At 40.5% G+C, this 22,608-nt stretch overlaps 1 protein-coding gene across 1 annotated transcript; it reads right to left on the reverse strand.

Annotated features, from left to right (window-relative positions):
* Positions 1-90: 90 nt before the first annotated feature.
* Positions 91-11,902, reverse strand: LOC104102681 (large ribosomal subunit protein uL5c-like). The gene is made up of 3 exons (XM_009610467.4): positions 11,635-11,902; positions 1,683-1,883; positions 91-741 (listed from the first exon to the last, which is right to left on the reverse strand). Exons 1-3 carry the CDS (start codon positions 11,668-11,670, stop codon positions 715-717), a joined length of 264 nt encoding a protein of 87 aa, XP_009608762.2. The 5' UTR covers positions 11,671-11,902; the 3' UTR covers positions 91-714.
* Between the last annotated feature and the right edge of the window lie 10,706 nt (positions 11,903-22,608).

Consider the following 22,608-nt stretch of genomic DNA (forward strand, 5'->3'; position numbering starts at 1 on the left):
AGCTAATGGAAATTTCCCATAACCTTAGCACCCTCTCTTCACATACTATCCAATTGTCCTGATGTAATACATATTGCAACAATAATTGACAAATGCAAGAGAAATTACTTAAGATTATTTTATTTTCCCGGAAAAAATTCTTTACCTTCTTTTTAGTGGTCATTACTATTATTGTTAGCTGTTTCTGGATCTTTTTAGGGATTGGGTTTGTAGTATAGCGGCATTTTATTGCAGCTGGCAGCTCACAAATAGAAACTTGACGGCAAGAAATTCTGACAATCACTCAAACTTTGGGCAACATGTTCGACTGGCAGCAGCTATAAGGCAGCATGAGCAACATGATCTCCAAGTCAAAGGTTTAGCTTGGTCTCCAAGTGTTAACTAGTTAGTGTTTACTACATCTCCCAGTTAACTCCGAAATGAGTCATGAAACCTTATAGTTTTAGCAATTTCCGAATAAAGATTTCATTGAAATTTGATATTTATTTGTTATCTCACCCATTCCTTCTCCGCTTTTTCTGCCAACCATTTCTCTTCTTCTCTGAAACTCTGCTTACCTAAGAAGATTCTTTTAGCAAGTCCCTCTTCCACTAAACTTTCCCCTCACGTTATTCCTGTTACTCCTGCATTTATGTCTTTGCAACTAAGCCTTCTACACAGCAGTATTTCTACATCTCTTCCTGCTAAAAGAAACCCAACTTGTTTGCCTTGAAATTAAGGGCCTGCTGCGTTATGTCCAATCTGCAAATGTGGCGTGAAAGGGTTTGGCCCAGATGAGAGTTGGCAAAAGAAGATGGCAGGCAATAGGAGAATAACGACTAAATGAAGAGATATCACTGGCTTTGTTTAATTTCTTTTGAATAACTTCCTCCAGCAAAATTGGACATCGGTAGAATTTTTTCAAGGGGTCAAATTTCGTGCATCAGAACACAAATCACCACCTGCCATTAACAGGCGAGCTGCTACATGCCTGGAGTGTGAAGAAATGGATGCAGATCACAAGCTTCAATATAATGAATGTTCCTCCAATTTGCAATTCCGTATTGGAGCACATTAGAGCATCAATTAACTTTCGGGTGAAAATCAGTATTTTTTGCTGCTTCAGTTTCAGTTTGTGGAGGAAGACCTCCCCCTCCAAAAGGAAGAAACGAATGTCTAGGGATATAGGTCAAAAGGTCCGATAGTGTGGCGGACCAAGAAAAGCATCTTCTTTTCATTTAGTCCTTCTCTTTTGTTTCCTGGTCCCTTTCCACATTAGACACTATCATTTAGCAAATGCTAACCAGGTTTAGCCTGGAATTAGCTGATGATGGCTTAGGACTACTATGTGAAAAATCATATATTTATTTAGGATAAAATTGAAATAGATCAAAAGTTATGGACCAAATTAAACTTAACATACAAAATATAGATCAAAATTTGAAAGGTACGACTTATTTCTTGCTTTCCCTTTATCTTAGAAGGCTTTACCCTAAAACATCAAGTCTTGCTCCTAAATTCCCTATTAACATGTTTTGGTAAAATAATTATATTACGGATGTTCGTCCACTAACTACCCAGATATAAATCACATAATAGCATATAGAACAAATGGAATTGCAAGTGAATTTTAGCTAAAAGAAGGAATTTCAAAAAACAAAAAAATTGAAATGCTAAAAAGCAGAAAAGAAAGGCCAACATACATTTCCTCGAAGTGTAACAGCGATTCCAAGCGGTTGACCTTCTCTAATTTTGAAAGTAGCTATAGCATTCTTAGCCCTCGTCTTCACTGGCCTTTGCCCAGTAATTAGTGCCAAATCATTCATTGCGGCATCCAAACCCTTTGAATTTTGTGCAGCATCTCCAATACCACAATTTACCACAATCTTTTCAATCTTCGGAACCTACAAGTCAATTATCAAAGTAACACTAAAGAATTGTGGGTTTTGAAGTACCAAGTCAAAGCACTTATATAATTTGCTCACCAAATGATATCAGTGCCGAATAAACTAGAACGAATTATTTCTAAGTATTTCAACTCTAAAATTCAATCATAAATCTTGGAGATTTTGGAGCAAGAAGAAAAAGAAAAACACAGTAAGATTAAAAGCCTTTTCCGTCGAGTGCGGCGCTGAAGCCAATTCCCAAAAAATTCCGTATGCCCGAAAATCCCAAATATAACGGTACGACCGATCCTAACGAACATGTCACCTCTTACACATGCGCCATAAAAGGCAACGATTTGGAGGGCGATGAGATCGAATCCGTGTTGTTGAAAAAGTTCGGGGAGACCCTCTTGAAGGGAACGATGATCTGGTACCACAATTTACCGCCGAATTCCATCGATTCTTTTGCCATGTTAGCAGATTCGTTCATAAAGGCATATGCTGGTGCCATAAAGGTTGCAACAAGGAAATCAGACCTCTTCAAAGTAAAGCAAAGGGAGAATGAAATGCTGAGGGAATTCGTATCCCGATTTCAAATGGAACGCATGGAATTACCCCCGGTCACAGACGATTGGGCCATACAAGCTTTCACCCAAGGGTTGAATGAGCTAAGTTCGACAGCATCACATCGGCTGAAACAAAATTTGATCGAGTATCCAGCGATAACTTGGGCAGATGTACACAACCGATACCAATCGAAAATTAGGGTCGAGGATGATCAGTTGGGAGCTCCATACGGACCCGTTCATCAGAACAGGACAGTTACTAAAAACCAAAAGGAGATCGACAGAGAACAAAGGTCGAACAGAGACCAAAATCGATCGTACGTCGCAGATCGGGTGAACAACGGTTCAGCACGCAATGCAGTTCGGAACAATCGAATGATTGATTGAGGGCAAAATTATCGGGGGCTTATGAGTAAGAGCAGCTTCAATAAATATGCCGATCCTATAGAAGCACCTCGATTATCAGAATATAACTTCAGCGTTAGTACATCCGCTATCGTATCAGCCATCAGACGCATCAAGGACACTAAATGGCCTCGACCCATGCAGACCGATCCTGGCCGAAGAAATCCTAATCAAACGTGCGAATATCATGGTACCCATGGCCACGGAACGGAAGATTGCAAGCAACTAAGAGAGGAAATAACTCGCTTATTTAACAAAGGGCACCTTCGAAAATTTCTGAGTGATAGGGCGAAGAACCATTTAAAAACAGGGATTTCAGCAAGCAAAATGAGTAAGAAGAACCGAAACACGTCATCCACATGATCATCGGCGACATCGATACCCCTTAGAGACCAGTGCTTAAACGCACTAAAACATCGATGGTGAGGGAAAAGCGATCTCGGACTCAAGATTACGCACCCATGGGGACTTTGTCCTTTGATGATGAAGATACAGAAGGGGTCATCCAACCTCATAATGACGCACTGGTAATATCCGTACTCATGAATAAAACTAAAATTAAGCGTGTGTTAATCGATCTAGGTAGCTCGGCCAACATCATCCGATTGAAGGTAGTAGAGTAGCTCGGCCTATAGGATCAGATCGTACCCGCGACTCTGGTTCTAAACGGGTTCAATATGGCATGTGAAACCACCAAAGGTGAGATAATCCTACCAATAAACGTGGCCGGAACCATCCAGGAAACAAAGTTTCACGTGATCGAAGGCGATATGAGATACAACGCCCTTTTCGGAAGGCCATGGATCCACAACATGAGAGCTGTACCTTCGACCCTACACCAGTCCCTCAAATTCCCGACATCGAGAGGTGTCAAAACGGTGTACGGAGAACAACCAGCCACAAAGAAAATGTTCGCCGTCGATGAAGCTAAACCAATGTCCTCACTTTCGCCGATAAAAGGATCGGGCCCGGAAGGAGAACGGGACATCAAATAGCAATCACAGACATCGGCTTCAACCCAGCTAGGCAACTAGAAAATCGAAGAGGATGATGATCAAAAGGTCCCTCAATCTTTCGTGATTCCCGATGATTCCGATGCCACCAAATCAACAATCGAAAAGCTTGAGCAAGTCACATTAATCGAGCACTGGCCCGAGCGAAAGGTATACTTAGGAACGGGGTTGAGCCCCGAACTCAGGAAGAAACTCGTTCAATTTCTTATCGATAACATCGATTGTTTTGCCTGGTCCTATTTAGATATAACAGGGATCCCGCCGGACATAACGATGCATCGGCTAAGTTTGGACCCCAGGTTCAGACCGGTGAAGCAAAAGAGAAGACCTCAGTCCGAAAGAAAGCACGCATTCATAAAGGACGAGGTAACCAAGCTTCTCAAAGTAGGGTCCATTTGGGAGGTGAAATATCCCGAATGGCTAGCCAACGTAGTTGTAGTCCCTAAAAAAGGGATCAAACTTAGAATGTGTGTGGACTATAAGGATTTGAACAAAGAATGCCCCAAAGATTCCTTTCCGCTCCCCAACATCGATCGCATGATCGATGCCATGGCCGGCTACAAGATCCTCACTTTTCTCGATGCCTATTCCGGGTATAATCAAATCCATATGAACCCGGAGGACCAGGAAAAGACTTCATTTGTCACCAAATATAGAACGTATTGTTATAATGTGATGCCCTTCGGGCTAAAAAATGCAGGGGCTACTTACCAACGCCTAGTTAATAAAATGTTCGAAGAACAAATAGTAAAATCAATGGAAGTTTATATTGATGACATGCTAGTTAAATCCCTGCACGCAGAGGACCGTTTGATCCATTTGCAGGAAACGTTCGAAATTTTGAGGAAATACAACATGAAGCTCAATCCCGAAAAATGTGCTTTTGGGGTCGGTTCGGGAAAGTTCCTCATCTTCATGGTGTCACATCGGGGAATAGAGATTAACCCCGATAAAATTAAGGCCATCGAAGACATCGTAGTTGTGGATAGCGTGAAGGCCGTACAAAGGCTAACGGGTCGAATTGCAGCATTAGGCCGGTTGATTTCAAGATCATCTGACCGAAGTCACAAATTTTTTCTCTCTACTCAAAAAGAAGAACGATTTTTCTTGGATCCCGGAGTGCCAACAAGCATTAGAGGAACTAAAGCGATATCTATCAAACTCACCACTACTTCACACTCCAAAAACAGACAAAAAACTTTGTTTGTACTTGGCAGTATCGGAAGTCGCCGTAAGCGGTGTCCTAGTTTGAGAAGAGCAAGGTACGCAATTCTCCGTTTATTATACGAGTGGAACCTTAGGAGAAGCGAAAACTAGATATCCGCTCTTAGAAAAATTGGCACTTGCACTGATAAGCGCCTCAAGAAAGTTAAAGCTGTACTTTCAATGTCATCCCATATGTGTGTTAACCACTTACCCGTTTCGTAATATTTTGCATAAACCCGAGTTATCAAGCCGACTGGCCAAATGGGCCATCAAACTCAGTGGGTACGATATCGAATATCAACCCCGTACGACCATCAAGTCTCAAATTTTAGCAGACTTCGTGGTCGATTTCACGCCAACCCTCGTACCCGAAGTCGAAAAAGAACTCCTGTTGAAATCAGGTACTTCATCGGGGGTATGGATCCTTTTTACGGATGGGGCTTCGAACATGAAAGGGTACGGGCTGGGCATAGTTTTGAAACCACCCACGGGTAACACTATTAGGCAATCTATTAAAACTATCAGGTTGACTAATAACGAGGCCGAGTATAAAGCCATGATTGCATGTCTCGAGCTAGCTAGAAACTTGGGAGCAGAAGTCATTGAAGCCAATTGCGACTCCTTGCTGGTGGTGAGTCAAGTAAACAAAACCTTCGAAGTTCGAGAAGGTAGAATGCAAAGGTATTTAGATAAACTGCTTGTCACTTTGCACCATTTCAAACAATGGACTTTACGGCATGTACCACGGGAACAGAATAATGAGGCCGATGCGCTTGCGAATTTGGGGTCGTCGGTCAAGGTAGATGACTCGGGCTTGGGAAATATTGTTCAACTTTCGAGATCGGTAATCGAAGAAGGTCACGCCGAAATAAATTCTGCAAGCTTAACCTGAGATTGGAGAAATAAGAATATTGAATACTTGAAGAGCGGGAAACTCCCATCGGACCCTAAAGATTCCAGAACCCTATGGACTAAAGCTGCTCGATTCACATTGGCTTCGGACGGAACACTATACCGAAGAACATTCGATGGACCGTTGGCAGTATGCTTGGGTCCGGGAGATACCGATTACATCCTATGGGAAGTGCACGAGGGTACTTGCGGGAATCACTCTGGAGCCAATACATTAGTTCGAAAAATAATCAGAGCAGGGTATTATTGGATCGATATGGGCAAAGATGCGAAGGAATTTGTTCGTAAATGTGACAAATGTCAAAGGTTTGCACCGATGATCCACCAACCCGGAGAGCAACTCCACTCAGTCCTATCCCCATGGCCGTTCATGAAGGGGGGAATGGATATCGTCGGCCCTCTTCCATCGACCCAAGTAAAGCCAAATTCATTTTATTTATGACTGATTATTTTTCTAAATGGGTTGAAGTGCAGACGTTCGAGAAAATAAGAGAGAAAGAAGTTATAGACTTTATTTGGGATCATATCATATGCCGATTCGGGATACCCGCCGAAATAATGTGTGACAATGGAAAATAATTCGTTGGCAGCAAAGTAACAAGATTCCCCGAAGACCACAAGATAAGAAGGATACTATCGACGCCATACCACCCCAGTGGGAATGGACATGCCGAATCAACGAACAAAACTGTCATTCAAAACTTAAAGAAGGGGTTGAACGACGCTAAAGGGAAATAGAGAGAAATCCTGCCCGAAGTCCTTTGGGCATATCGAACGACGTCAAAATCCAGTACGGGAGCAACCCCATTCTCCTTAGTATATGGGTCCGAAGCTTTGATACCAATCGAAGTTAGTTAACCCAGTGCCAAAATTCGATTCGCGATGGAAGAATCAAATAACGAGGCTATGAATACCAGCCTCGAACTATCGGACGAAAGACGAGAAGCTGCTCTCGTCCAATTGGCCGCCCAAAAGCAGCGAATTGAAAGATATTATAATCGAAGAACCAAGCTCCGCCATTTCAAGCCTGTGGACTTAGTGTTAAGAAAAATTACCATCAGTACCCAAAATCCGAACGAAGGAAAACTAGGATCGAATTGGGAAGGACCATATCAGGTGCTCGAGAACATCGGAAAGGGATCGTACAGGCTCGGCATTTTAAAAGGCAAACAACTGGAATGTATCACATCTAAAACGGTACTACTGCTAAGGTACGACCTTTCCATATTCGTTTATATTTCAAAACTGACCCCTGCAGAAGTCTGAACAAGGGCTAAGATGGATCTCTTGCTTGAAAGTACACGTTGCACTCTTTTTCCCTTAGACCGATTTTATCCCAAATGGGTTTTTCGGCAAGGTTTTTAATGAGGCAACCATTGATCGTGTAGCATTTACAACAATATCCGAGGCCTCGCAAGAGAGTTATTTCACAACAACAGGGTTCCAATAGGAAAAATTGTAAGAGCCAAATGGTCGAAGCGAACCATGCTCATATCGACTGGCCCGAACCCAGGCGTGTAATAACGTGCGAAGAAAGTTCTTTTCTTTATCAGCATCTTATATCCAAGGAAAATTCCTCTATTTTGAGATTTATTATGCAATCAGAATTAAGATAAACTCGACCACTAAGCCTACGGGCTACTTTTATTTCGAGTTTGAGCAAACACTCACTCGACCATTACGCCTACGGGCTACATTACTTCAAGTTCGAATCATTCACTCGCTTAAGCCAACGGGCTACATTACTTCGAGTTCGAATCATTCACTCGACTACTAAGCCTACGGGCTACTTTTATTTCGAGTTCGAGCAAACACTCACTCGACCATTATGCCTACGGGCTACATTACTTCGAGTTCGAATTATTCACTCGACTACTAAGCCTACGAGCTACTTTTATTTCGAGTTCGAGCAAGCACTCACTCGACCAATACACCTACAGTCTATATTTCTTCAAGCTCGAATCATTGACTCAACTAATAAGCCTAAGGGCTACATTGCTCCAAGTTTGAGTAAGCGCTCGCTCGGTTACAGAGGCTACAAAGTCCAAATTTTATTAAGTTGTTTAAATCATTGTGAAAACATTCATAAGGCATGAATAAAGTCCTCACAAGACAGGAAACAAAAACATAAGCAAGTCGGCAAAAAAAGGGGATATATCTATATACAAATTTATCTGCATGGGTGATTACAACGTAAAAACTAAGAACTAAACTTCTCGGTCAGGAGCGGTCTCTTCTTTATTAGGCTCCCCCCGTTCTCGGATCTGCTCTTACTCCTATCATTATCATCATCGTCATCATCATCGCCATTAGAAACCAGAGCTTTAGCATCGGCTTCGAGTTCTTTGGCCCTTTTTATCTCTTCAGCGAGATCGAAACCATGAGCATGGATCTCCTCGAGAGTTTCCCTTAGGGATCGACACTTAGCAAGATCGGCGACCCAATGTGCTCGAGTATCGGCGGACTCGGCTGCCTTTCTTGCCTGGACTTGGGGCAGCTTCAGCATCGGCCCGATAGACGGCCACAAGTATATCTGCATCGGCCTTTGCCTTTTCGGCATCAGATTCACCCTTGGCAAATACAGAGGCCAACCGAGCTTCAAGCTCCTCAATTCTTCTTGCTTGAAACAGGCCTTTTTCTTCATTTTCTGAAGTTGGGTTTCGGACGATGATAACTGGGCTCGAGCAGTCTCTTTTTCTGCAGCAAAGCGGTCCATACCTTCTTTCCACCGCAAAGACTCCGTTCTTATCACGTCGACCTCCTCACGAAGCTTCCCGATTATCTCGATTTTTTGCTGCAGCTGTGAGACCGAAATGTTAGCTATCGTTCCGGTATCAAGCCCATAGTCTTTCAAAAGCATCATTACCTGCTCAGACAAATCGGTCTGATCTCGATAAGCCTTGGCCAAAATGAACATAAAGATAGTACCGACAAAATGATTTTAAAAGCTCACTTGATTCAAAGCCTGCCGCAATCCGTGAAAAAGATTCGATTCATCACCAGCACCGGCAACGTCCTCAATGCCGGTAACCAATTCACGAAAGGGATCTTCTTCATCGTGAGGCCTGTCTGGATTGAGGGTTCCCAGAGCTTGAGCTTCCCGAATCACCCTTGCGGAAAAAGCGGGAAAGGTAGGCGAATCCTCAATTACTGCTGCCCCAAATGAATTGCCTGGAGCATTCTCCTTGGTTCGAAGGGGTTCGAGGGCCCCTTCGGTCATATCCCCTGCCCGTTGACTCCGATGAGATGCGTCTTCGATATCCGATAGTTTGGGGACTCTACCCAAATCTTTCTCCAGTATATCCTCAGTTCGAGGCGGAGCCTCATGGAGCATCATTGATCCAGCCGCCAATGAGGTATCGGTGGTTCTTTTCATTCGGACCACCAGCATGGACTCATCGTTTTCTTCTTCTTCATCTTCATACCTTAGACGCAGAACGGCTTCCACGGTCAAAGGAATGGCGTTCTTGTTCGGCTTACAAGCCATACTAATCTTGGGTTTTGAATCTTCGGGAATGGAGGCTCTTTTCCTTTTATTTTCCTTCACCGGCTTTGGGACAGCGGCCGAAATTTTCTCCTCATTGGACAAGGGCCTCAAAACCGTGTCTTTATCCAAACCTGCATATGAAAAACCTTAATATTTTGAAAACCACCTCGTTCGAATCATCAAAAAGTACGAGAAATGAGCTTACTGTGATTTTTGGCCTCCCACTGACCCTTTGACAAATCACTCCATGAGCGCTCGGCGTATGTGGAGGTCGAAACAAGGGCTCGTACCCAGTTCTTGAGATCTGGAACTACTCCGGGCATCCAGGGAATCGCTACATCACAAAAAGAGGAGTGTCGATGAGAGAATAAATGAAAGAACAAAGAAGAAGTAACATCAAGATCACACTTACGTTTCATATTCCACTCTTCGGGAAAGGGCATCTTTTCAGTCGGAATCAGGTCCGAAGTCCTTACTCGAACGAACCTGCCCATCCAACCCCAGTCCCTGTCCTCGTCAATACTCGAGAACAGAGCCTTAGTAACCCTCCTCGAAAAAGTCGAGGACAGTATAATCGGATAAGATGGTCGAGGGTGAACGACATCCCCTCGATTTTGCTTACGAAATATCGGATCAGGATAACGATCCGCCAAAAGGAAGGGTGGACCTGGCCTAGGGTTATTTGGTATTGATGACAGAAATCAATGATAACGGAATCGAGGGGACCCAACGTGAAAGGATAAGAATACACATTCAAAAACCAACTCACGTGCGAAGTGATATCTTCGTGAGAAGAAGGAATCATTATTTCTTTTTTATCCCAATTGCAATCTTTCTTTAGCTGTTGGAGGTGCTTCTCGGTTATCGAACATATATACCTCGATACTGGTTCACATCGACCAGGCACCGATGATCCTTTATCGATCTTGAAATCAGAAGTAAGGACGCACGCCCCAGGAACGCACTCCTCAGGCCGTGGTTCTGCCGGCGTATCATCGGCGACACACTGTGAAGATGAAGTTTTCTCTTTCTGAGGGATGGTTTGTGACGTTTTCGCCATTTTCGAGTTCAGAAACGAGGAATAGAGAAAAATGACAAAGATTTGGTAAAATTGAGGAGGGGCTTTTGCAGAAAGAAATCACAGATTTACTGGTAAGTTGGAGAGTACGAAGAAGAACTTGGGAAATTTGGAAGATAGAAGATGTAAAAGTGGTAAAAGATAAAAGAAAGAGTTATTTATAGGTTCAAGCGGTGGCGGTTCAGTATCATCGGTGGCCGACCACCGCCTGACATGCATTAAATGCCTTGAAAGACTAAACCGACGGGACAGCTACCAAATGCGTCATGGTCGAACCCGATGGAAACGTCAGGTTATAATCCGATCGAGCCGTTAAAAAATCATATCGTTTCTCGCCACATTCTTTCTGAGAAACGAGGGGACTATCTGTATACGGTCGAAATAGATTTCGGCCTTAGCACGTCCGATCGAGTTCGAACGATGATCTATCGAAGTAAGATCCCGAAGGTGGAACAAACTAACCTCGAACCCGGGGAGGCCGATCCGTGTCGAGTTCGATATCATTATCAAGCTCGAATCGAGATCGAACCATGATGCAGAGTAGATCTATCATGCTGATAATCCAGAGACTAACCAACATTGACCTCGAATCAATTCGAGGGCTCGAGCTCGAACCAAGATCAAGAGCTCGAGTCGAAATCAAGCTCAAACCAAAATCGAGGATTCTAAGCAAGATCGAGCTCGCAGACAAAAGCCGTTGCAATCCCACTAGAGAGAATCTTGGCAGAAATTGTGAAAAAACTGACTTATCATGGGTCTCCCACTGAATGTTTATTTTATTATGCTTAGAGCCAAATTCCTCCCCTATAAAAGGGCTTGGTTACCATTTCTATAAAGACAAGTTTTCTGAGGCTTACATTATAATAAAAATGCTATATTCTTCTACAGTAAAAAATCGTTCTTTCAGATTTCTAAGATTGATTCAATTTGTTGAATCCTAAGATTCATTGTTCCTGACAACCTTATCTATTTCGTATTCTCTGCAATCTATATTTATATTTCTATTTATCCTTACATTTTGTGCTAAGTTACGCCACATATCCTCGGAACTACGTATAAATTCAACTCTATCCATTTTTCGGGTAAACAAAAGTAAGTATACCTGGTGAATATTGGTGTAATTGAATTCTTCCTTCATATTCTTTTCGAGGTAATTTGTTTTCAGGTGATTAACCTTTACAGCTTCACTTTTATCCACCAATATGAGGCTTTCACCGTCAATTTATTGGGCAGGGCTAAAACCTTAGCATTTACAGGCCGGTAATCGAATGGAATGGGCCGGAAATTCTCTGTGGAAAGAGGAGGCCATGGAGTGCAAAAGCAGAGGAGAAGATGCCGCCATTTCACGCCAGACGGAGGGGGAAATGGCTTGAAAATAAGTAAATGCTCTTATCCAGTTTATCTCCCTGGAGTAAACCTCCACGTTCCATATTTTTTTTAATATTTATAAATGAAATAATCTTTAGAAACAGAGGAAAAAAATAGTTTAACTTACTAAAAAATTGTTTTGCAGCTGAAAAACTTTTCTTTCTCTTTGGAGAAAAAAGAATTCATTTCTTGATGAATGGTCGAAAAAAATCGTAAAAAAACTGAAATCGTTTTAGCAAAAACTTTGAGGAAAAAATATATTTAGCCAATATTTAAGAAAATTTTGCAGAGTCCTACCAATAATAAGTAATTAACAATGACAGCTAATTAACTACATTTCTAACACAAATCTATAAGGCCTGAACAATCATTCCCACAACTTTCTTTCCCTCATTTAATGCATTACCTCAACATGCTCTCATTTTTCCTTCACATAAATGCTTTTAAATCTAATTTTTATACTTATAATATATTAACTTTAATAATATATTGTGTTATATAATTATTGAATACATGATAAATAGTAATGTTATATATGAATATACATTACTAGTATATAGTAATACTATCATGTATGACGTATTTATGATATACACATACAATATAATACATATATATATAAAATACTATTATGCATGACATATTTATGATATACACATACAATATAATACAATCGTTCATAAAATTTTTCAGCCATTGTATGTATAAAATGTGTATTTAATAATAGTGTGTGTGTATATATATATATATATATATATATATATATATATATATATATATATATATATATATATATATATATACATACGAGAAATAAATATATACACGTTATAAATATTTATATACATGATATAACGATGGTATTTAATGGTGTATAAATTACAATGGTATCCTACTATATTATATACACGGTATAATAATGGTATTTAATAATATTAATATATAACTTACAGTGGTATTCTAGTATATTAATTTTATATTTTATCATATTAGTTCCTCTTTAATGTGCTCCAAGCCATTCTAGCGAAGACAATATAAAAAAAGAGAAGGAAATGTCTTCCAAAAGTCTACATGACAAAGCAAAGAGCAAGAGATTAAATGAAGTAATAACGTATGGGAATAGGAAAGATTGTATTTAAATTCGGCAGATTTTTTAGGGGCCTAATAGGAATTGATCAAACTTTCAAATTTAAATTCAAAATTAGATCTGCTAAAATGGTAAAAAAGTTTGCTATTTTTGGAATAAGTAGAAAATACTATTATTTATGAGAAAACTCTTTAAAAAGTGAGCAACTGTGAAAAATCTTCAAAATTTCCAAAGGAAACAACATTAGATCTGGAATCTTTTCTTTGGGCATCTTGGGCTTGTGTTTTACAGGAAAAATTTATAACTAGCCATTTTAACGGCTGGTCAATCAAATTTAGCCACATAATCAAAAGTCAACTATATTTAGCTAGTACATTAACACGGAAATGATTTGTTAACAAAAATATCCCTACTTTGTTTATAAAAGTTACGCGATATGACCTCATACTCTGTTTCTGCAGAATTTTGCGGCTCAATCTGTAGATTGAAGTAAGCTCCCACGATTATTCCTCTGATTCTTCAAATTTTCTGGCTTAATCTTCTGATTCTTCTCACTGTGTTAATCTACCATTCTTCTCGTTTGTAATTGAAATCGTAACTAATAATTGCTGTATTGTTATATATTATGATGAATTTCATATGAAAATCGTTTATTTTGTACTAATTTATTCTGTGATTGATTGTGTAATATATAAATGTGATTTAATTTTCAGTACTTTATGTTGTCATTAAACACCGAAAATATTTATTTGATTAAAAAAATACAGTAAAAGGAATGCCAAATGAATTAATTGCAGAACAAAATATCTGTATAATATGCTGGACTTTTCTAAATTGATAAGTAAAACTTACAAACTTTCAGCATATTATACTGGAAGTATCTGTGATTCAAACCAGAAGAACACATCTAAATGTCTAATGTTCCCCTAATGTCCAGAATAAAATGTTGGACTTTTGTGATTAGATATGTGAAAACTACAAACACTCCAGCATATAATACTGGAGGTATCTTTGATACAAATCAGAAAAAATGTTGAATAAAATGTTGCAGAACAAAACACCAGTATAATATGCTAGACCTTTTTGAATTGATATCTAAAACTTACAAACTTCCAGCATATTATACTGGAAGTATCTGTGATACACACCAGAAGAACACATCTAAATGTCAAAGGTTCCCCTAATGGCCTAAATGAATGCTGGACTTTTGTGATTAGATATGTGAAAACTACAAACTCTCCAGCATATAATACTGGAGGTATCTTTGATTCAAACCAGAAAAAATGCTGAATAAAATATTGCAGAACAAAACGCCAGTATAATATGCTGGACCTTTCTAAATTGATATGTAAAACTTATAAACTTTCAGCATATTATACTGGAAGTATCTGTGGTTCAAACCAGAAGAACACATCTAAGTGTATAATGTTCCCCTAATATCCTGAATAAAATGCTGGACTTTTGTGATTAGATATGTGAAAACTACAAACTCTCTAGCATATAATACTAGAGGTATCTTTGATACAAACCAGAAAAAATGCTGAATAAAATAATGCAGAACAAAATACCAGTATAATATGCTGGACCTTTTTGAATTGATCTAAAACTTACAAACTTCCAGCTTATTGGTCACGTCCAAAGCACACCTCAAAAGAGGTATGAAACAGTCACTTGCAATAATAGAAATCCAACTAAGAGTTAGGGTTGAATCCATAGGGAGCTAAGATAGGAGTTTGGGGTATATATTTCAATGTGAGTGATCAGATTATCTAGATTGCACTTCCACAATAAGATTTATTTTCTATTTCTAATTTTACTCTATTGATTGCAAAATAAAGGAAGAAGACTAGAGAAAATTATTTTTAAGGTTTTTTCAAATAGATAAAAAGCCTAGGGCCGTGACCATTATCTAGGTGTTTGCCTAATGAGTTAAAAACTTTAATGCTTGTTTCGTTGATTGGGATGTATTATAGCTATCAACTCTAATTTACCCACTTAGTACCTCTCGGTCAGAGAGTGGTTTTGCCCAATTTGGCTTTCTCAAGACCAAATGGGTATCTCCCAAAATAGTTGATAAGAGCTCAAGTCGGGTTATTACTACCTCTAGGTTGAACCATTTAATTGGGTTAATCAATCTCTCAATTGACCCAATTCCTTGTTAGCTAAGTTATCATAGACTAAGTCTTTCTTTCTCAAATAGAAACAGTCATATAGGCATGAACTAATATTTGCAACCATTAATTCCACAATTAAAGCATGAACTAAGCTAAATAATAAATACCTAATCATAAACAAGCATTAAATTAGATACCCATAAAGTTTACACACTAGGATTGGGTCACAACCCTAGTAGAAATTTAGCTACTCATAATTGGGTTTGAAAAAAATAGAGAAGAAAGACTAATTAAACTCATAATGAAAGCTTCAAGTGATTAAATCTATTGTAAATACACCAAAACAAATTAAAACTTCCTAAAATAGCAAAGAAAAATGGCTACAGTAATTTCAGAGGTTCAAACTTGACCTAATTTTGTGAAACTCGTCTATTTATACAAGGCTGAAAATCTCGGATAAAAATACCCCTCGTGAGGTTCTGTGGCCGCACAATTCCATGCGCGGTCCGCAGATTTCTTCATCTGGCAGGAGCTGGAGTTCTGCGGCCGCACAAATCTTGTGCGGTCCGCAATTCACTGAGGCTCTAGACTTGGTCTTTTTGCATACTCTCTGATCTTGACCCTTAGCCCAGCTTTTGCGGCCGCATAATTCATGTGTGGTCCACAATTTGCACAATTGTTTGCTAATTTTTCCTTCTTTGTTTGCGGCCGCAGATGGAATTTTGTGGTCTACAATTTCTTCTGCGGCCGCAGAATTCCTTCTGCGGACCGCACATTGTGTGCTTCTGTTCCCTTTATTGCCTTGTGCTTAGACTGCTCCTTTTTGAGTCGGATTTCATCTCAGGAGCCCAACTTCCAGCAATCCTACAATTTTACATAATTTCATTAGTTTGAGGAACATAATTCAGTGCTTTTAGACTAAAACAAAAGCTAAAAGGCGCTAATAAGTAGTCAAAATTCCCCCACTTATCAACTCCCCTAAGCTTATGTTTTTGCTTGTCCTCAAACAAATAAATTAGTTCCCACATCCAAAATTTAAGGGTCATTTCAACGAGTCAAAGGTGAGCCATCCACACATCAGTTGGGACCAACAATTACCCACACTACCTATGTATTATCAATAAGGCGACAAGTTAAAACATTTATGCACATATAGTTCTAAAGTGACATTTGAGCATCAAAAGTTGACTTTACTCATCAAGGACTCTTGCTCTATCATGTAGGTCATGGTGGACTCCAAACTCTTCCTCTTCTATTTTTTGGTTGCCTGGCTCACTTAAGAATTTTAGCACTCAATTCAAAGATTTATGAAAAGTTCACTCATCTCTCTCAAGAGAATGTCGCAAGTACGACTTCAAGTACCATAGGCTTGCCCCTCATATAGATAGCCACTAATGTAAGCTCACTCGGCTTGAAATCAAATAGGACTTCTTTCGGGATGTAATGAAGGCTTTTGGATTGGGGTTGGATACAATATGGGTGAGTGCTTACACCTTTTCTTAAGCACTCCATTTTTCATTTCTCGGCTCACACTTTGCCAATTTTTTGAGGCACTTTCTTTTCCTTGGAGAACTAGAGAGACTTAATATCACTCTTTCTTGATCATTACATTTATTTTCTCCCTCTTTGATTTCTTCATATTTGGCATCTCACCTCTCACGCAACCGGATTGTTAACGAGGACAGAGTCGATGGCCCACAACGACCACATTCAAGTTTAAAAATCACTATGGTTCACTTAAACCACTCGATGGTTGCCAAAGTCAACTCAAGAGTCACAAAGTCACTAACTAGAGTTATTTCTTTCAAAAATCTTGTTTTTAACCATAAGCACGTAGTTAAGTAATTAAAGCACGTTTGACTCTTCGAGCATGACTCAATTAGGGCTTTTTATTCATTACTATTTCTATTATTACCTAAATACCAAAAACAGACTCATTCCCTTAAGAAGGTTGTCATGCCATCCATCGTTGGGACGAGTCAACCGGTTCACACAATAACTACCTTTGGAAAGAATCGTGGCATTAAGAAAATCAAAGGCTTATTATCTACTAAACATAAAAAGAAGCTACTAAAACAAACAAAGAAGCTATTAACTCAAACTAAGAACTAACAACGGAACAACAATAAAGAAGCTCATAAACAAAAACTACTAAATATACATAATGAGAGAAAAAGAGAGAATGTATACAGAATACTAAAGAGAAAGAAAAAAAATATCAAGTTATTACAGGCCAATAGTCTCAGAATGTACCAAATAAGATCAAATAAACTCCACCCCCCGAATAAAAATAAGCATTGTCCTCAATGCTTAACAAAATAAGAGTAAAGGAGGGGAAAAAGTAAAGAAAAACTCCCTATGGCTCCTTGGACATCTCTGTGTCCATAGTAATGTCACCGCCCTCAGTTTCATCCAACTGGATCTCATCATCCTTAACTCTGGGAGTGACTGGGTTGGTGAACATCCGACGCACTACCTCGACAGTGTCGGTAGCAGAGTTTGGCTCCTTAGACTGGCCAGCTGGTCCTACTGGTGCTGATGCTGCTGCAGGATCTGGGTCTGAAGGGTGTGGGTCGATCAACATGTCAAAATGGATATCTCCGGCTGCAGCAAGCTTGGTCACCTGCCTCCGAAGCTTGTCCACTAACTTCTTAATGGCCTGGGACTTTCTCATCTTCTTTACTTCTTTGCCCAACTCTTCGATCACTGACCCGTGCTGTACTAAGGTAGCCATGATGGTGTTCTGGTTCTCTAGGTGATTCTTCAATGTCTCCTCAACTGTCGGGGGGAACTGAGGTACCTGAACATTAGAATGTGCTGCAACAACACTGGATAAGTCAGACAGCTTTGCAGTTGCTGTCTGCATCCAGTTGTTGAGGCTCGCTAATCTCTGGGAGACTCGCAACGCAGAAAGTGGGGCAGTAGGCATGGGCATCGGCCTCAAATCCATAGTGGAAACTGTGGCAGGAGCTGCAGAAGGGTCTATGGATGATGGTGGAGTCATAGCTGTGGCACTGGAGGAAGGCTCGGCCGAAGTAGATGGGACATCAACTCCCTCCGCAACTACCACAACTGGCTCATCAGACTGGCCCGCGGTGGTAGATGGCTGACCTTTTCTCTTCGGGTTGCTTGTATCCATAAGTGAGTACCATGAGAAAAGCTTCTTCGGCTTCACCTTTGTATCAAAATACCTTGGTTCCACCCCCGCATCCGTAAGATACTACTCTATAAAGCTGCTAGGCAGATGAATCGGTCCTTCCAAACCTCTTTCTTCTTTGTTCATTCAAACCTATCAGTTGTGGCATCTCCCCCTCTACCATCATCGGGTATGTCCTGAACTGATGTATCTGGTGCCTCAGGGACATGTGAAGTGGATGGCTCAGAAGCCTGACTAGCACTTTTTGAACCCTCGAAAGTGTTGTGTGATGATGACGGCTCGTCCCTCAATTAAAATCTCCTTGATGGCTTGAACTGTACTGCCGGCTGTTCCTGAATAGAGGCTGAGTCGCCCTCTGATACGTCCCTAGACGGGGCGTATGAACTCGTCTTAGAGAGATCTTCACCTCTCCCTCTCCTTGCTATTGTCTTTTTTCAAATTTCCTCTTATTGGGCACTAGGTAAAGCTCTCTTGCCTCGTCCTCGAGAAGGTTCACCCTTCCCTTTAGAAGTATCACCTATGCCTCTACATCAAACCATTATCTGTATCAGATAGACACAATTATTAGTTGCAATTCAATGTTCAATTAGACACATGAGATATACAAGAACACACTAGAAAACACAGAGAGGGTCACAGACACAGTGTGCTTGAAGGGAAGGATATGTGACCCTCACAATTTTCTTGCGGCCGTAGATGAAGCCTTGCAGACCGCACATTTTAACATTGCGGCCGCAGAAGTGAAATACGGTTCGCACAATTTCATATGCGGCCGCAACTTAGAGACTCAAAATTTGCCAACTCTCTGATGACAGAGAATTGGCTGATGTGCGGCCGTAATATATTTTCTACGGTCCGCACATTTTGACTTGCGACCGCACATTTGAGTCACAGATTGTAGATTCTCTGAAGATAGTGAAAGGGCTGTTATGCAATCGCAAAGGGAATTCTGTAGTCCGCACAATTTTGTTGCGTCCGCAGACCCATGCTTAACTAGAACTGCCCTATAATCAACTTTCGCGGACCGCACAATTTCAAGTGCAGCCACATAATTCAAAATATATGAACAGTCATTTAAGATTAACTAGGTTTTGTAATTTTTGTGCAAAATTTGTCATGGCAACAACGTAAAAGCATGAGAATACATTGACCCAGTCCCTAAGAAGCAAGTATTAGTTAACCCACTACAGATTTACCCCCACATGGTTGTACAATTGAGTTCTACTAAAAAATGGCCTAAAATCACTTAAAAACTACAATTTTAACTAAAAAATGAAAAATCCTAACAAGGAATTTAAGCATACCATATGTGAATGAGTGAAAGGGGTGAGTGATCACAATTGTTTTGTGTGTGGGCAGATGATTCACCAAGAAATTCCAATATGTGCAAGTTTTTGTGCTCAGAGAGGAAAAAGAGTAATAGTAGCCCTAGCCCTCTATTTATACCGTTGCTGTTGTTGAGGGATAGAGGGGCGAGTGCGGCTGCACAATTTGAGTTGTGGTCCGCACTCTGTTACCTGGGGGTCTTAAATCAACTTTTTGTTTGCGGTCCACAGAACTGTGTGTGAGGCCGCATATTTCCTGGTGCGGCCGCAGATCGACCCTTTTTCTGACAGACCAACTTCAGAGAGTTGGTATATTCCACCTTCCACTTGTGCGGTCCTCAAGATAATTATGCGGCTGCAGAGCACTTTTGCTGCAGTAACTGTAAATGTGCGGTCCGCAAATCTTGCAACACTTAGCCAGATTTCTGTCCACCATTCCTGTAAGGCACACTCATCCCTGTAGCACGCTTCAAATCAAGTTAGCACAAAAAATGACACCTAACTACAAAAGAAGAAAATAAAAGAAGAAGAAACATGGTTGCCTCCCAAGAAGCGCCTGATTTAATGTCGCGACACGACGCATAATACCTTCAATTAAATTGAATTACCGCCATGACGTGGCGATCTCCAACTTTTCTCAAATAGTGCTTCATCCGATGACCATTGACTCGGAATACCTCATTATTTTTGTTCTTCAAGTCCAATGCACCAAATGGCGTCACACCCACAATTTCAAAAGGACCACTCCATTTAGACTTTAACTTCCTGGGAAACATTCTCAACTTTGAGTTAAACAACAACACAAGATCGCCCACCTTGAACTCTTTGTTCCAAATGTATTTGTCATTGAGATATTTCATCTTTTCTTTGTACAAGGACGAACTTGCATTCACTGTTTTGGGAAAATACTCTTTATCTCCCGGTTGGAGACTTCCACTTAACCGCTAGCTTGTGGATGATAGGGAGTCGTAACTTTATGAGTAACACCATACTTGCTAAGTAAAGTGTCAAAAGTCTTGTAGCAAAAATATGGCCCCCATCGCTTATAATAGCCCGCAGATTACCAAACTTTGTGAAAATATTCTTCTTTAAGAATGCCACCACACTTCTCACTTCATTGTTGGGTAGAGCAATGGCCTCCACCCATTTGGACACATAATCCACCGCGACCAAGATATTGGTGTTTCCACAAGAACTCACAAAAGGACCCATGAAGTCAATACCCCACACATCGAAAATATCAATCTCCAAGATGGTGGTGAGGGGCATTTCATTTTTCTTTGAGATTCCACTGGCCCTTTGATATTTATCACATCTTTTCACTACATCACTTTCATCTTTGTAAAGAGTGGGCCAATAGAAACTGCAACTTAGCATTTTGGCCGCCGTTCTTGCTCCCCCATGGTGACCACCATATGGTGAAGAATGACAAGCCCCAAGAATTTTACCTTGCTCTTCTTCCGGTACACATCTTCTAATCACTCCATCCGTATAAATTCGTAAAAGGTATGGTTCATCCCAATAATAATCTTGACAATCCCGTTTGAGCTTCTTCCTTTGGTTTGAAGAGAACCATCCGGGATGATTCTACACACAAGGAAGTTTACTAGATCCGCGAACCATGGCACCTCCTTTATTGAAATAGCCAAGAGTTGCTCATCGGGGAAGGAGTCATTAATTTCAAAGCCATCATGCGGCCTCCCCTCCTCCTCCAAACAAGACAAATGGTCCGCCACTTGGTTTTAACTTCCTTTTCTATCTTGGATGTCAATATAAAACTCTTGCAACAAAAACACACATCTCATCAATCAAGCTTTTGAATCTTTCTTGCTCATTAGATAATGAAGTTCTGTATGATCCGTGTGGACAATGACAAAGGCACCCATCAATTACGGGCGAAACTTCTCAATTGCAAACACAATGGAAATGAGCTCTTTCTCCGTAACGATATAGTTTACTTGGGCACCATTCATGGTCTTACTAGCATAGTAGACCGGATGAAAAATCTTATTGATACATTGCCCCAAAACATCCCCAAACGCTACGTCACTTGCATCACACACGAGTTCAAAAGTGACACTCCAATTTGGAGCGGTGATGATGGGAGTGGTTTTCAACTTGAACTTTAATAATTCAAAGTTTCTCATGCAATCATCATTGAAGTTAAACTTAGCATCTTTCTCAAGGAGCTTGCACAACGGGTTCACCACCTTAGAGAACTCTTTGATGAAACGCCAGTAAAATCCCGCGTGGCCTAAGAAACTTCGCACATCCTTCACCGAAGTTGGAGGTGGTATTTTAGAAATCACCTTAATCTTTGCCTTGTCAACTTCAATTCCATTCTTTGAGATTTTGTGGCCAAGGACAATGCCTTCTTCGACCATGAAATGACACTTCTCCCAATTGAGCACCAAATTCCTTTCTTCACATCTTGCCAATACTTTATCTAAATTTGCAAGACAATCATCTAAAGAATCCCCAACCACCGAGAAGTCATCCATGAAAACTTCAAGGTATTCCTCCACCATGTCCGTGAAGATAGCCATCATACACCTTTGAAAAGTCGCCGGTGTATTACACAAACTAAATGGCATCCGCTTGAAGGCAAAAGTACCATAGGGACATGTAAAGGTTTTTTTTTCTCTTGATCCTCCGGAGGGATAAGGATTTGGTTGTAGCCCGAATACCCATCAAGGAAGCAATAGAAAGTACGGCTGGCCAACCTATCAAGCATTTAGTCTAGGAAGGGAAGTGAAAAATGATCCTTCCTTGTGACTTTGTTGAGATTGCGATAGTCCATACAGACTCTCCAACTGGTCATCATTCTTATAGGAATCAACTCATTCTTGTCATTGGTGATCACCATCATGCCCACCTTCTTCGGGACACATTGAACCAACGAAGTCCACGAACTATCAAAAATGGGGTAGACAACCTCGGCATCCAACCACTTGATAATCTCCTTTTTGACAACTTCTTGCATAGCCTCATTGAGTCTACTTTGATGTTCAATAGATGATTTGGC

This window comes from Nicotiana tomentosiformis, chromosome 2 (assembly GCF_000390325.3).
Source record: "Nicotiana tomentosiformis chromosome 2, ASM39032v3, whole genome shotgun sequence".
NCBI classification, from domain to species: Eukaryota; Viridiplantae; Streptophyta; class Magnoliopsida; order Solanales; family Solanaceae; genus Nicotiana; species Nicotiana tomentosiformis.